At 39.5% G+C, this 17,094-nt stretch overlaps 1 protein-coding gene across 7 annotated transcripts in view; it reads left to right on the top strand.

Annotated features, from left to right (window-relative positions):
• Positions 1-17,094, top strand: part of ITPR2 (inositol 1,4,5-trisphosphate receptor type 2) — a 439,774-nt gene that overhangs the window by 106,657 nt on the left and 316,023 nt on the right. For all 7 annotated transcript variants that reach the window (XM_059682415.1, XM_059682414.1, XM_059682412.1 and 4 more), the window contains 2 exons: positions 8,242-8,286; positions 14,104-14,255. In XM_059682415.1, coding sequence (XP_059538398.1) covers positions 8,242-8,286; positions 14,104-14,255 — 197 coding nt within the window. The remainder of the gene's footprint in view (positions 1-8,241; positions 8,287-14,103; positions 14,256-17,094) is intronic.

Genomic DNA, 17,094 nt, shown 5'->3' with positions numbered 1-17,094 from the left:
CAGGATCTTTTGCCATGTTCTCTCGCTAGGTTCTGTCTCTAGGTTCTGAGGCCAGTTTCTGTCCAGGATCTTTTGCCATGTTCTCTCCAGCGAAGTTCTTCTGCCTCTAGAGAACGAGAACGTTCTGTGTAGGTTCTGTGCCTAGGTTCTGTCTCTCTTGGTTCTGTCTTCTTAGTTCTCGTTTTGAAGTTTTTTGAAAAGTAACTGTTTGAAACAAAATTAAGTAGTCAGGTAGAAAATTTTTATCTAGAAAAAGAATTAGAAAAGTCTACTAGATGTCTCATAAAAGATAAACTAGGATTAAAATTCTTTTGGCTTTTATGTTCGTGGTTCTTTTTCTTAATTCACTTTCCAATCAATGGCTGTTTTAGCTACGGATGTTGTCTACAAAAATTTATAATTACACATTGTTAGTTTTCCTCATTAATTTCTGTAATTAAAACTTGTGTCATTTGATCCATTCAAACGATTGGATTGTTAAGAATTAAATTATTTATTAACTTTAATGAAGATCCATGACCTCAATACATAAATGAACTCATTAAACTCTGAAAAGTAGAAAGCAGCTCATACCTCTACAAGAACTTGAAAGATTGTCTTTTCATTGTATTTCTAGAGAACACGACTTTAAATGTCAGATGCTATTGTGTTCATTAAAGAGTCTGATGTGTTTGTAGGATCTCTTCTGTCATCTTTAATATTTTAGATGACATTTTTTATGGCAAGGTGAGAGAAGGAGAATTAAGCATTAAATACATATCTGAAAATTGAAAGCTAGGAATCTGTTTTCTACTGATTTTAACTAGTATAACAGATTGGGTGATTCTGTGTAGTATTGTAGTACCAAAAAAGAAGTCATAGTTTCAAAATACTGACAGCCATTAGTTGGGGTTTTATACTTCATATGTCGGCTCTGTCCAGACAAGTCCTTCCTGAGGTGCTTGTGCTGCTGGTGGGAAAGTGTCCAGAGGTGTGGCAAAGTCACAGCGATTGTAGTCACCATCGCTTGATAAAACACTGATTTTCAACAATAGGTGGAAACTAGCCTGTGACAGTTGAAAAACAATGATTATCCTTTTGCTTTTTAAAGATGCCCAGATCTTTAATTGCAAAGCATTGTTCATGTCATTGAGGTGGGGTGGGGAGTTCCCAACATTTTGAGTTGTAACATCCTAGAAGCGTTTGTTTTATTATAAGAGAGAAAAAGCTCCATGGCTTTTATTTATTTTATTTTTCAGTTTTATTTTAATATCTAAATACTACCTAAAAAACAAGACACACGTTGCGATGCTGAAAATGCTGGAGTTGTGAGTAATTGTTTTGGAATTTATAAAACCGCAAAGTCATCTTTAAGATTTCATACCTGCTCTAATAATGTTTCTTAGGAGCCGGATAACTGCACAGCACCGCAGAGAATGCTGCAGGTAGAGCAGGAAATAGAGGACTCAGTCCTTGCCCTTTCTGAACCTTCTCGCTTAGAAAGCAGCACATAATAGATGACACAGGATTATCAGCAGGCAAGGTCGTGGAGGGCTGATTATGTGTGTGTGCAGGTAGAGTCAGGTTCGTGTGAGATTAACTAAAGAAGGCTCTTGCTTGGGGTGAACTTTTCCATGGTTCTCAAAGAAAGCAATAGACCCAGGCTGGCAGAGAAATAAAAGGAAAATCCTTGTTGACATTGCCAAGGAGACAGATAGAGCTGTGGAATGTCTAAATCCTGTGTAGACAATGTAAAAAGAGAGGGCAGCTGGAAGAAAGGGGTTCCAACCAGAATTACTGAGTGACAAACCCTTTGTAGATTTTGAAAGTAAGTGCTTGAATGGGATCTAATTAGTAATAGGAGTGAAGTTTGAAGTTGATCCTGGTAGCTACCCTGGGGGTTGGAATTGGACAGCTATTTGTAAACATTTGGTAGATACCAGTGATGTCATTAGAAAAATCTAATTTTCACCCTTGAGAGCTCTCAGTACCATGAGATAAATGTATTGTAGCAAATTGGATCGTGGCGGGCTTATGAGAAAACACTGAAGTGCAACACACCTTTGGTAAAGGTGCCAGGGAGGGACAAGGAAGGGTGAGGAGGCCAGAGGAGGACCTGCCCAATGGAAGAGGAAGGCAGGTGCGAAAGAGAGAATGTGCTCAGGCAGTGAGGACAGCTTTTCCACAGGGAAGGAGGCCTGGGGTATTGTACAAACTAGTTCCATAGAAGTGGTACATATATCACCCATAGGGTGTGGCAGTAGAAGGTTGCAGGAGAGGGGTGGGCCAGATGTAGGGCAGCTGCCTTTTTCAGGCCACACATACTAAGCTAAGGAGAATGGGTTTTATCTTTATTTTTTTATTTTTTTTTTTTCGTTTCTTTTTTTTTTTTAATATATTTCATTGATTTTTTACAGAGGGGAAGGGAGAGAGATAGAGAGTTAGAAACATCGATGAGAGAGAAACATCGATCAGCTGCCTCCTGCACACCTCCTACTGGAGATATGCCCGCAACCCAGGTACATGCCCTTGACCGGAATCGAACCTGGGACCTTTCAGTCCGCAAGCTGACGCTCTATCCACTGAGCCAAACCGGTTTCGGCTGGGTTTTATCTTTAAAGAACTGTGTTTCAAATAAATCGGTGTCTATAGAGGAACTAGGAATATATCCCAAGAAACCTGAAACACTAATCACAAAGAATGTATGTGCCCCTATGTTCATAGCAGCACAATTTACAATAGCTAAGACCTGGAAACTGCCCACGTGCTTATCAGTAGATGAGTGAATAAAAAAGCTGTGGTACATTTACATCATGGAATACTATGCAGCTGTAAAAAAGAAGAACTTCTTAACCTTTGAGACAGCATGGAAGGACCTGGCGAGTATCATACTAAGTGAAAAAGCCAGTTAGAGAAAGACAAGTATCACATGATCTCACTCACATGTGGAATCTAAGTAACAAAATAAACGGATGAATAAAGTGGATCCAGAGACATGGAAGCATGGAACAGAGTGTGGAATCTCAGAGGGAAGGTGGGGGAAGGTGGGTGGGTGGGAGGTAATTAACCAAAGACTTTGTATGCATATATGCATAAGCCATGGATGCAGACAGTGGGGTGGTGAGGGGGAATGGGCTGGAGGGGTAGGTGGGGGAAAAAGGGGACATATGTAATACTTTGAACAATAAAGATTTTTAAAAAGGGGGGAAAAAGAGAAAACAGAAGGATATCTTACCCTTGAGACAGCATGGAGGAACCTGGAGAGTATTATACTAAGCAAAATTAGTTAGTCAGAAGATGAGTCCTGTCTTCTTGAATTTTTACGGAGGCTTCATTATATAGTTGCTAGAGGCCTGATGCACAAAAATATGTGCACTCAGGGGGGTCCCTCAGCCCGGCCTGCACCCTCTTGCAGTCTGGGAGCCCTCAGAGGATGTCCAACTGATGGCTCCTCCCACTGTGGGAGATGACTGGCGGGCTGATCAGGGGATGGTGCTGGCCCCCATTGCCCTGCTGCTGGTCACCGTCCCTCCACCCTATTGCCATACCCTCCCTCTGCCCGCTGGCACATGCCTTGGTTGGCCTGGCGCCACCTGCTCGCTCGCCCCGCCCCCTGCCAACCAGTCGTTCCACCGTTCGGTCCATTTGCATGTTACGCTTTTATTATATAGGACTAGTGGCCTGTTGCACGAAGATTTGCGCAATAGGCCTTCCTTCCCCTGGCTGCCGGCACTGGTTTTCCTCCAGCACCCGGGACCCAGGCCTTTGGTCCAGCCGCAGCAGTGAGGCTTGGCTTCTTTGCTCCGGCTGCTCCCAGCCCCTCCTTTTTTTTTTTCCAGCTCCTCCAGCAGAGCCCAGGGTGAACTCGAAGCCTGGGTTGCCCCCGGTGAACCAGGCCCCCAGCCCCTCCTTGAGTGGAGCTCAGGGCAGGTTAACCAGGCCCCCAGCCACTCCTTGAGCAGAGTACAGGGCCAGCTTCCTCTGTCGCAGGGAGCAACCCAAGCCTCCTGCTCACTCCAGCTCCATGGCAGCTGCCATCTTCAGTCGTCTTTAGTCTTGCTCAGCACCTGCATATGCAAATTAACCGCCATCTTTGTTGGGTTAATTTGCATAGTCGCTCTGATGGGCTGGTGGGTGTAGCGTAGTGAGGGAGTGAAGGTTAATTTGCATGTTTCTCTTTTATTAGTGTAGATGATTGATTAAATCATTGGCCATTGGTGAACAAGTCACCATTCTGCCTTGTAAAGTCCCAACCCTGCAATCATAGCCTCCATCCTTAGGTTGCCTAGGGGGATTCCAAAGTCATCTTTTTAGTGTTACAAAAGACACCTTTATCTCTCTCACAACCTAGGAAATTCCAAGGGTTTTAGAAGCTCTGTGCTAGGAAAGGAGCTGAAGACCAAATATATATTTTTTATTATAATTCACAATATCATAGATACTAAAGTAAGTCGGGGTTTAGAAATGGACCCTTATTCAATTTAGAGATTCCAACAGTATTGCTTTATAGAATTCAAGATTTGTTTTGGAGAAATACACAATGCTATAAAGCCGTGGACAAAATGTGGAATAAAGTATTAAATTATGAATGAGATAATATATTTGTGACTTCACCAGGGACTGCATTATGGTTCAGTTCTTTCCCTATAATATCAGTTTCTGTGGGCCATTCATGTCATTAGGTGAACTGAGGGGAAGGAAGACAGACATACACAGCACAATTGTCAGTTGTCAGCACACTCATTGCCAGTTTGCCATAGATCTTTTACTCTTGTCACCTATTGGTACAGGAGAGTTAACAGCTATATCTCTGGGGGAGAAAGTAATTTTATTATATTTTGAATATCATAATAAGGGAGCCTCAGTAAATAGTGGGAAGAATTATAAATGAGGCATCACAATTTCTGATCTGCTGCTTTCTACACCTTCTTTCTTTGAATATTACTAAAGCAGGATAGATTCGGGCAGTGCAAAATAATTTTACTGGTTAAAGATTTTTATATTGCCTTTTTAACTTATTTGTTTGAAGGAAGGCAAAACTTCCACCAGGTGGCAGTAAATACTTATTTCCTAAATATGCAATGGCCTTTGGATTTAATTAATTAGTTAAAACAGTATTCAAGATCCTGTACATTGGCATAGGATCTTATCAATATTATGGCTGTAGTTTTAAATATCCCTAAGTTTATCTGGAGAGCAGGGTTTGTATGTATGTGTATAGGTATGTATATATACATAAAGACAATAGAACATACATACCTGATCCTATATACACAAATATTTATATAGCAGATATTATATATTATATATCAAGTAAAAATTATATATCAAAATATAAATTGTGCCTGGCACATATAAGCATTTAGTAAATGTTATTCTTCTCTTCTTTGTTTAAGACTTATTAATCAGAATAATAGATTGGCTCTGAAAGGCCAGTAATTAGAAAGAGGAATATACATATATGAACATTTAAAAATACACACATGATAACTTAATGACTTTACTGTCATGTATAAGAGTAATAGAATAAATAACATTTTATTATTAAAAAGTAACATTTTCCTTTTGAACTTACATGCTTTCGGTCTGTTTCTTGCTATTGTGTTAGATGGAAGTTGCAGTTGTCTTTCATTTGATTGTGGTATGACCATGACTTTCACTGCCTAGGTGTTCCTATACTCTCTCTCTGCCACTTTTCTATACTGACGTGACATTCTCTACGTGACTTTTTTTCTAGTCCTCTTTGGCCATTTAAATGAGAACTCCCTTCAGAGGTTAGCAGTGAGTGTTTGTTCTGTGTATTCTCTTGATGTCACTCACTCTCATGGCTTTAGTGGTCCATTAATTTGATCTCAGATGTCCCACTGCCATTGAAACTAAGATTGAATTATATCCCTGCATGGGTGAATTTTCTTAGTTCAGGGTTACAAACTTGAGAGTCATGATAAACATATTTTTCTCTCTCAGTTTACACCTTTAGGTGTTACTGTCTCTGTAAAATCTTCTGTATCCGTGTTTTCTCCTTCCCATGTCAGCACTGCTATTTTTGTCGGCTCTCTACCACTTCTTACTCCAGCCTTGGCTACTTTGACTCTTTCATCCTCTGTCTCCATGGCCAGTTGAGGATGTTTAATGTCTTGTTTCTGCAAATGTCTTCCCAAGGATATTGAGAATTGTTCTGAAGATGCAAACCTGTTAGCCTGTGGCTTCCAGTCCCCGTTGGTCTGTGCTGGTCTTCCTTCCCACCTTGGGCCACACCACTCCTCCTTCGGAGGCAGGGAGGGAGCCACACTGTTGGAACTAAAAGATGTAGCCTCGGGACCCTCAGACCAGTGCTTCCAAATCACCCTGCCACTCACCAGCGGTGAGGCTTTACACAAGTACTTCCCTTGATGTATCCCAGGGCCTCCTCTGTAAAGTGCGGTTAAGTATCACTTCTAATGGGATAATTATAAGGAGGAAGGAGTAACCTTTAAAAGCATAAAAAGGTATTGCTTAAGTGACATTTATGGGTCTTCTCTGAGCAAATCTCATCTTCTCACCTACATGGCACTCACTCCCTTGCACTGCCTGTTTGCTTCACTCCTTCTTTCCTTCTTTGTCAGTGTACAGTTCTGCCCATCCTTCAAGGCTTTTCTCAAATGTTACCTTCTCCATGAATGTAGTCTGTTGTTTTTTTTTAAATTTGATTTTAAAGAGAGAAAGGGAGAGAGAGAGAGAGAGAGAGAGAGCGAGAGAGAGAGAGAGAGAGAGAGAGAGAGAGAGAGAGAGAGAGAAGAGGAGATGTGAAAGAGACAGATAGATTGGTTGCCTCCCACATTCGCCCTGACGGGGGCCTGTGATTGAACCTGCAATCCAGGTATGTACTCTTGACTGGGAATTCAACTGGAGACCCTTTTGATGCGCAGGCGGATGCTCTAACCATTGAACCACCGGCCAGGGCATCCATTTATTCTTGAGTAAATTTTCCAGCCACAGATTCCTCCTTCTTCTGACCTGTATTACTTATAAATTATTCATTCCTATCTTATATCTCTTGCCACATTCTATTTTGTATTTAGGCTAACTGTATTTATGTCTTATTTCTCCTCCTAGATTGTATGGTCTTATGATCAGGGACCATATTCTCTTTGTTTTTCCTAAAATACCATATACCACTGTACTTTACCCATCATAGATGCTCTATTAATATTTATTGGATAAATGATTGGATAGTATATTAGGTCTTTCTCTCCAATGCCAGATTTATAATTTATTGTTAACATAAGGAAATATTTTCTTTAAAGTAGTAAAATATTCAGGAATCTCCATATGACCATGTCTTTTATCTTCTTTTCTAGAAATACATTTTTTTTCAATTTATCCTTAGTTTACTTATGTTAATAATTACTGCTCGTATTATATTCAGAGAAGGAAAGCAACAGTATAATTACAACATACATTGAAGCATATATTTATTTGGCCTTTAGTTAATATTGGTGAATTTATATAGCCAGAGATTTATTTGGGTGGCTTCTCTTTTTCCTCCTTTTCCTCCTCAACCTTCTCCTCATCCTCACTATTATTATCACTTTAATAAATTCACTGAAGCAGCAACCCTTTATTAATTATTAAAAGAACACATTGCAGCCTGAGAGACAACACATGTGCAGAATTCATCCTTATTGGAATGACACTAAGCTCCACAGTCCAAGCCCACAGACACACGCTGTTGTTTGTTTCAAAAGTCCTCATGCATTATTAGCCCACATATCTGATATATTTCTCCCCTTTTGCTCAGTTTCCTTTTCTTGTGTGTATAGCATGTGGAGCATGATCTTGACTCATTGTTAAAACTTTCCTTTGCTGTATTTTTAAGAACCGGTGCCTGAGTTATTAGTCAGTGGTAGAATTTGTGGTGTGTAAAATGAACTCTCTTGAATGCTTCCTCAGACGAGGTGGGATTGTCAGCTCTCACCAGTTCAAAGATGTCAGCTCTTCTTATAAGTAAAGCCCATACACCTGGCAGTTTAGCTCCTGTCTCCTTCAACTGAAGTTTGAAGGTGAGGTTTTAAATTGTAATATTTGCTAATGGTTTCTTATTAAGTACCGCGGGCTAACCGATTGCGCCATTGGAGCTCCGGCTAATGGTTTCTTTCTTAGCTTCTTTTCATATTATACTTAGTTAAGGGTACAATAGTGAACTGAATTAAAGGTCATAGATCTTGTTAATGTGTTTTTAATAGCAGTTAAAACTAGTTTTTTTGTTTGTTTGTTTTTTAGCTTAATCCTGATTATCGAGATGACCAAAATGAAGGAAAAAATGTGGTGAGTAGAATTGTTCTCCCCTCCCTCACCCCCAACAAATCCCAAACATATTGTTTGTATTTTATATGAACAAATTGAAAAGTTAATAGGAAATTTCAAGACTAGGGTCTCTGAAGGAGAGTCTCTGAGTAGAGGCTGTGGATCAAAGCTAAAAGGGAAAAGATGAACGATATGGCTTAGATTATAAGGTGTCTACTAGTGGATATTTAGGGAGATTTCTAGCAACTTGAAGGCCATTTGTGATTGAACGCTGAAGACAGCTAGCATCTGAGAGATATGGTGGGTCTTGATTTAGTTTTCGGAATTGAAAAGAAATTAGGCAGGAGAAATGGAATTATGGCATTATGTTTAAATAGGATAGTAGGACTATCTTTTTTTTTTTATTCGGGGTAATCTGTGTTCTACTTACAGGGGGACATTGAAGCATCAAATAACTAGATGACTAATTTTTCTGATATTCTAAAGTGTGTTACTCAAAGGGCATCATATCAAAGCTTCAAATAGTGCAATTGAATTGAATTGAATTTCTGAGTTCATCTCCTTTCAGCTTCATACTATTTGGTGGTGCTGCTAATAATTCTGGGCAGAGCCGAGTGGGAGAATAGAGCGTATGAAGGTTTATGGAGCAGCATAAAGAATATAAGTAATAAATCCATGATGAAGTTCACTCTTTGGGTTAGTTAAGCTTTTACTTAGACGTGATAGTTTTTTTTTCTTTTGATTCTGGAATATAATTTCTTATTCACCTCTAAAGGTGAGAAAGAGCACTCTTTTGTTAGAGCAATACTCTAATTGCAGGTCACACAGGTGGTTCTGCCTTTGCTGTGGGACTTTATGACTGGATGTCATCTGTCATCTCAGAGACACATCCAAATGGAGGCATCTCATTCTATTCTTTTCCTCTCCAAAAATCCCCAGCTTGAAAGTAAATAAAACCTAGAATATGGAACAATAAAGCTAACAATATGGCTCCTCATTTTATAGAGCATTTACCACCTAGCAATAATTACGTTTCTGTGTAAAAAAAACACAAAGGAGCAGTTCGAGTTTCACCTATGAAAAATGAAACCAATTTCCCAAAGCAGAACAGAGTTCTCTCTCACCTCAGATCTGGGCTCCAGGACCACTGGGTTCACTGTGACTGTGCTAATTATTTTCTTTCCTAATTTTCCCTGTGTTGTCTGTTTAATATCCAGTTAATATTTTTCCTGTAATTTATCAACCTGTATCAAAACGCTGCCTTCCATGTTTGAAGTGTCAAAGGTTAATGCATGGTGCTGCTGAAATGAGGTGATGTGTGTCAGAGCTCCCATTAAGACCCAAATTGCTGTATTTATTCTACAAAAGAGCCTATTATTTCCAATCTTACAAATGTGTGGCATCCACAGGGACTCTGTAAACACTGGAGCTGTGTCAAGCCCGGCCGGGAACCTGACAGTCATTCGTTTCTTCTCCTTGAAAGTCCGCTCATTCCTTCAAATGGCTCCTGGAAGGGGGTTTTGGGGAGTGGCACCGCGCATTTCAACATGACCATATTTATGTGGGACGTGATCTGATATTTTCAAGGGAGCGTCTTTTGTCTGTGCTGAGGATTCTTGATCTCAGCAATACTGATGTCTTAGGCCCGATGATTCTTTGTCGTGGGGGGCTTTCCTTTGCATTGTGGGATATTCATCAGCCTCCATGGGCTCTATACTCACTGGATGCCAGCAGGGGCTCCCCCTGTCCCAAGCTGCAGAACTCTAAGTGTATCTGGAAATTGCCAAATGCCCTCTTGGGGGCCAGACTTCTTCCTGTTGAGAACCATCAGTCTTTTTAAAAAATATATTTTTATTGATTTTACAGAGAGGAAGGGAGAGGGATAAAGAGTTAGAAACATCGATGAGAGAGAAACATCGATCAGCTGCCTCCTGCACACCCCTACTGGGGATCGAGCCCACAACCTTGGTGCAAGCCTTTGACCAGAATCGAACCTGGACCCCTTCAGTCCATGGGCCAAAGCTCTGTCCGCTGAGCCAGACCGGTTAGGGTGAAAATCATCAGTCTTTGTGCATAAACATACAGAAACAAAAATGTTCTAGGAACTATGAAACTTTGCTGAAATATACTTGAAAATTCTATTCTGTAGAATTTTTTTTTTTTGGGGGGGGGTGGTGGGTGGGTTGGTGGGTACCAGATTCTGAAAGAAGACCACCACATTTCCTTGAGTTTTACTATATATTCATCAATGGTAGTGTGATAAGGAAAAGAAAAAGAGGTCCTACTAGGGTTTAGTTTGAGAATAACAGATTGTTGAGGAACCATGGCAAAAGAAGTGTCTGCAGCTTTAAATGGCAGGATGGTGTCTGTTACATAAAGCCAGCAGGCAGAGCCCCCGAGGGTCTGAACAGAAACACAGATGCCTGCACATCATTATGCTGCTGTGGCCTCACACAGGTCTGAATCAGCCCTGCAAACGCATACATTGTTTCTTACAGAATGTCTCTGGCTCCTGACAGCAGAATTGCAACGTGATGTCTCTGCTAACAATCCGATGACTCACAAATGAGTCAACAGAGAAGGTGTTACAGGAGGCTAACTGCTGTGCTGCCACCGGCAGTCCCAGGACAGGCAGGGGAGCCAGGCAGGCCATGAGTTTCCTGGGCCTGATTTTCATAAGGGATTTTCACCTCCTATAACCCGGGAGGCTGCATGCCTTCTCTTCCAAGTGAAAATGCGGGTTTTATAAGAGCCCAGCAGACAAGGTTAATTTTCCGAGGCCCTGCATTCCCTAAATGGAGTGTTTTGGGTAGCCAGCTGATGTTAAATTTAACACCTGTCTAAGCTCGGCTGTACCTTCATGGATCCTCATGATGCCAGAGGGAGGGCACTGGGCTTCTGTAGTTCTCTGTGGGGAGCTAGTGCTTTTGTGTCTTTTTCTTACTTAAAAAATGATGTGGGTTTATATACAAAAGCCACAAGCACATCATTTTGAGCAGAACTGTCTTTGTGTTATAGAAATATATGACCGATTTTCTTGTACAATGAAGCTTGAGCCATACATTTAAAACTTGTATACTTATAGCTCATTATTTATATTTTACTCTTTAAAAATTTTGAGGGGCTGGCTTGAATTTTACTGTCAAACTGTTTCCGAAGGAGAGTTTAAGCAAATTCACAGAGTGAAAGAGATTGGAAGCAGAAAATTTAAGAATGCAGCACTCTTTAAAAATTTCTTAACAGGTTAAAAGCTCTTATTCACACTAACAATTATTAGGCTATTTATAAACGCAACTTATCTATTCATTAAAGCTTTTTCCTCCAAGGACCTAAGTAAATTATTTAGTGGTACAATAGTACATTCCTCTTATCCTATGTAATTAAAATTGGGTCTTAAATAGTGAGTAATTCAGAGTGACCTTTTAAAATTAGCCCCAAGAAGTGAGGTTTTTCTATGCTTGGAAAAGATTTTTATTGTTCAGTGTAAAATAGGTCTCTGACTACTTTTGTTGGGACCCCAACTGGGAGATGTTACCAAGGAGGATTGGGTAGGAGGGCCATCTCAAGGAACCTGGATCTGCTTTCTTTTTATAAGTCTAGAAAATTCATTTCATTAGCATTGAAAAAAGTGGGTGCATACAGGTATATCGGCTCTTGCTAAATGAACTCACAGATGACTGATGTATAAACCACAATGCCAACTTTCAATTGCTAGGTATATCTAGATCATTGGATCAGTTAATGCATTTTCTTTGAAGGAAAATCTATATTAAAAGCTAAATTATATTTATTTATTTATTAAATATATTTTATTGATTTTCCAGAGAGGAAGAGAGAGAGACAGAGAGCCAGAAACATCGATGAGAGAGAAACATCGATCAGCTGCCTCCTGCACATCTCCTACAGGGGATATGCCCGCCACCCAGGTACATGCCCTCTACCGGAATCGAACCTGGGACCCCCTCAGTCTGCAGGCCGACGCTCTATCCACTGAGCCAAACCGGTTTCGGCTAAAAGCTAAATTATAATTATAAGATGGGTGTGCAGGGCTTAGGAAATTAGATGACACTTATTCCTTTTAGACATATGGGATTCCTCCAAAAAGCCTGGAATGCTAATTTGTTGCATCGACTCTCGGCAATGGTGAGAGGACGGTTACCATCCCCTCAAAGAGCTATATTTGTTACATTCCCCCTCCCCCCTAGGCCCTGGCAATCACAGATCTACTGTCGCTATGGAGTTGCCTATTCTGGACACTTCATATATGGACTCATACAATATGTGGCTTTTTGGGTCTGGCTTCTTTCACTTAGCACAGTGTTTTCAAGGTTCATGTAAGTTGTAGAATGTATCTGTATTTCATTCTTTTTTTTATGACCGAATAATATTCCAGTGTGCATATACCACATTTTGTTTATCCATTTATCATTTGATAGACATTTGGGTTCTTTCTACGTTTTGGCTGTTATAAATAATGCTGCTACCAACATTCATGTACAAGTTTTTCTGTGGTCCATGAGTGTTATGATTTCTCTACACCCTCACCAATAGTTGTCAGTGTCTGTCTCTTTGATTATAGCTGCCCTTGTCCATTTAACTAATTAGTAATGATGCTGAGCATCATAGCATGGTCTTTTTGTCCATTTGTATGTCTCCTATGGAGAAATGTGTATTAAAATCCTTTGCTCAATTTTTAATTGGATTGTCTTTTTACGATTGAGTTGTAAGTGTTCTTTATATATTCTGGATATAATTCTCTTTTCAGATATATGATTTACAAATATTTCCTTGACTCTGGAGTTTTTAATAGACACTATTTTTTTAGAGTAGTTCTAGGTTCAAAGCAAAACCCTGGCAGTTTCTGGTGCAAGGAACATGCTATTCACAATCTTGGGATGGAAATGCAAGTGAATGTTTTGCAATGATCAGGTGTAATATTTCATTTTCATAGCAGCCATTAAACAAATGCTTGTGTTTGGATATGGACTGCATTTGTTTGCCTTTTGAGCAGCTTCCTGTGATGGTACAAAATGGTGTTCTCTTTCTCTGTCTCTCATTTTAAAATTTAATTTGTTTCAATAAATGTGTATAAGTAATTACATTTATGTACTTAATTACCACACTTATATTATGTTTTGGTTTCTTGTGCATCAAATTCTTCCACGGAGGATTGGGACGTGGGGAAGTTCAAGTAGAAATACCTAATCATCAATCTTGTGTGGTTGCCTGCTAAAATGGTAAGGGTGACCTAGAAATATTGGCTGAGTGTCACATCATCAAGAAGGCTTTTATTTGTGAAGGTCTCACTTTATTTCACTTCATGTGCTTGTATAGTATGTTCTTGGTTCTAATGGAACAAGCCAATGAATTGAAAGGGAATGTTGTGGGTGATTCTCCTTCTCTCCAGGTTAATGTCCCGTTTATGGTTTTGGATTTAGGCAGGAGCTATGAAACACTGTCATGCTTACTCTTTGACTTATGACATCTATGACTCAACACACTAGTTCTTCCTTGTGTTTGTTTTAAATGTGGAATGGTCAAAATTACTACTGTGTAAATAGGGTTAGTAAAGGAAGAGAACATAACTAATGTGACTTTCGGTGCCCGGATAATCTGCCCAGATCCTGCCACCCCTCCAGGGGTGTGAGGCTTAGCACTGTTGATAATAATTGCCTCAAAGGCTGTCCGGCCTGACCTGCTATTTTTGGTTCATGTGAAATATACATCACTGTAACCCAATGAAGAAATAACATGCAGATTTAAACCTTATATCCCAGATAACTGGAGAGTTTAGTTAGAAATCTGATGAAAGTAAATAGTCTTGCATCTGCTCAACAGAGAGATGGAGATCTTCCAACGTCGAAGAAGAAACGCCAGGCAGGGGAGAAGATCATGTACACCTTGGTCTCGGTCCCACATGGGAATGACATTGCGTCCCTTTTTGAACTGGATGCCACCACTCTTCAGAGAGCGGACTGCCTGGTTCCTAGGTAAGAAAATAAGTCATGGTTAAGGGATAGTGTTTCTTTGAATAAATTCACTGAAAGGTAAAATATTAAAACCATAATCTTATATAATTTTTGTGATATAAAGGGAGAGAGCATAAGTGAAGAACAAGTATGTAACAAATCATGCCTCTTTTGTGAGTAGGTTAACATAGTTTGCTTTATTTTTGTAAATAATTAAAATGTGCTTGACCAAAGGAATTCTGAAAAATTTATACCAATCATTTATTGTTGCTTGTATGGATTTTGGTTACTAAAATGAATAATAATCTAGAAGCTTTCTATTAATATTGATATAATTTATTTTTATTATGTTAAATCCCAGATAGCTTTCATTAATTCGTTTATTCATTTAGTCAGTCAACAAATCTTTATTGAACATCAATTAAATTCTAGGCATTGCACTTGGCTTTGGGAAGACAACCCTGAACACACTGGTTATTCACTTAAATTTAAATGAGGGAGAGAGGTGATATACAAACATTAAATATAAGGTCGGGTAATGAAAATGCTTTGAAATAATGCAGAGTTTGGAGAGAGTTCTATTATGTATGAGTATTCAGAAATGGCCTCTGATTTAGGACATTTGAGAAACTATCTGAATGATTTCAGGGATCAGTCCTCTATATTAGGAGTGTTGTAAGCAGCAGGAATATGAAATGGAAACATCTTGAAATTTACCAAGTATTCTGAAGGGCCAGCTCGGAGACAAGTTGGACCTAAGTGAGCAAGAGGAAGAGGGAGGAGGATTGGTAATGTGGTAGCCAGAACTTAATGTAAGAAAATATCTTACATTCTTTTGCTTGTATTTGATTACTTTAGTAAACCTCTTTTGCCTACACCTGTCTACCTTCCATCAATAATATTATGATGCACTCTCTTAGATAAGCGATTTACAACCTTTTTCATCTCATGGCACACAAACTAATTACTAAAATTCTGTTTCACACCAAAAAATATATCATATTTTTTTCCCGATCTGACAGAAAAATAGGTCTAATTTGATTTCATTCACGCTAGACAGCTATTGTTGTGTTGGCTGTTGTCATTTTTCTGTTGGACAGTGTAAGGGAAAAGAGGTCAGCTGGTGCATGTTTTAAAAATTTCTTGTGGCACGCCAGTTGAAAATCGCTGCTTTAGATGCATAGATGAGTCTTGCCCATGTTATTATGTCTAGTGGATGGTTCTAAATTGTCCTTGATAGAGCATTATGGTACTTGGCCTTGGTCACATGACAGTGGTGAGACTTATGGTACTTACACAAAATGCGGACATTATAGGTTGCTTTCAGGGAGTTTAGAACGCTGCCGTTCTAACACTGCTGAGGAACACTGCTCCTTGAACTTCCCAGAGGCTTTCGTGGTTGTTCTCCTTCAGGAGAAATATTGCCAGATCTTGGCTTCCTGCGAGGTGTACCTCACTCGTCTGTGTTCTGCTGGCCTGTAAAGAGATTCCCTCTGAAGGTGTTACCTGACCCAGGCCTCCTGCCTTCTCTTCTCAGTATGGGATCTTAATCCTCATAAGACTTTCATCCTTTTAAATTTAAAAGCAAAATGGAGTCCTTCTTGAACTCTAACCAAGAAAGTTTGCTTAAGGAAGTGATGAAAAGCTCTCACTCTAAAGTGCATAGACCCATGACAAATCCCTGAGCCTTGCTTTATCTGAAAGCGTTAATCTATTACTATTTAGTAGAACTTTTGAAGCCTTTCTCAGTGTAGAACCGAGTTTTGTATGAACAGATTCGTTTGTCATTAATTATATTAAAGCTCATGTTAATGAACACTTAATAATAACTACACTTATGCTAAAGCTCTTGAGCACTTTCTAAGTGCTAAGCCCTGCCAAGTCCTTATTTAATCCTGGCAGCACACTTACAAATAAGGAACGAGAGACAGAGCAGGGCTTTTCAAGTTGACTGTATATTGTAATCACCTGGGTAGCACAGGGATCTCTGTGCTCTGACCAGTGCAGCCAGAGTTTAGGTTGTGGGATGCAGGCTTTACTTTTTAAAATCATTATCCAGGTATTGGATCCTGAAGTGTGGGAACTAAGAAATCTATACTCTTAACCACTATGCTACAGTGCCTTCATGTTTTAGACATTCAGATTATATCGAGACCTTAATAGCAACACATTTGCGTGGCAAATGAAGGAGTTATTCATTTTCAGAATTCTTGCAAAATATAAAATTATACGTAAGTGTAGTATCTTTAGTTTGGGACCCAGCAATCTAGGTTGACTCAGCATCTATTGAACAAGGATAGGCGTAAGAGTAGGGGCAACAGCCACAGGGCTGAATAAGATGTGTCCCACACTTCCCAGATGCTTAAAAGACAGTTGGGAAGACAAGTGAATCCAAATAACATCTCCTGGGTAAATCTATGCAGAAGATGGGAAAACAGTTATTTTAAAATTTCTGATGATTTGGACAATGGTTGGATTTTGCTATTTTAATGATTTTTGAAAAACCAGCCTTTATTTTATTTACTTTTTTGAATGAGCAGAACCATGAAGTTGAATGAACCTCTTTTCTGAGGCCCTTGGCATTTTAGTTGACTTTCTTTTATTGCTTTCTGTCTCATGTTGTATGACTCATGTATGTCTTACATTTCCTACTAAATTCTCAGGAACTTGAAAGCAGAGGACTTACCACAATGGTACTCTTTTAATTGACAACTCATTTATGTTCATGAAATGATAAGAGAAGATTCACTAGCAAGGATGATATTTGAGTTGGAAGAAGTTCTAGCTGTCCTTTCTCAGGCACTCTCACAGTTCATATACGGTTGATTCTTATTATTCCCAGCACCCTGAAGTAGCAACT

The sequence above is a fragment of the Myotis daubentonii genome, chromosome 2 (genome assembly GCF_963259705.1).
Source record: "Myotis daubentonii chromosome 2, mMyoDau2.1, whole genome shotgun sequence".
In the NCBI taxonomy this organism is placed as follows: Eukaryota; Metazoa; Chordata; class Mammalia; order Chiroptera; family Vespertilionidae; genus Myotis; species Myotis daubentonii.
Note: the sequence above shows the minus strand (reverse complement) of the source record. Positions and strands in the feature narration are given on the sequence as shown.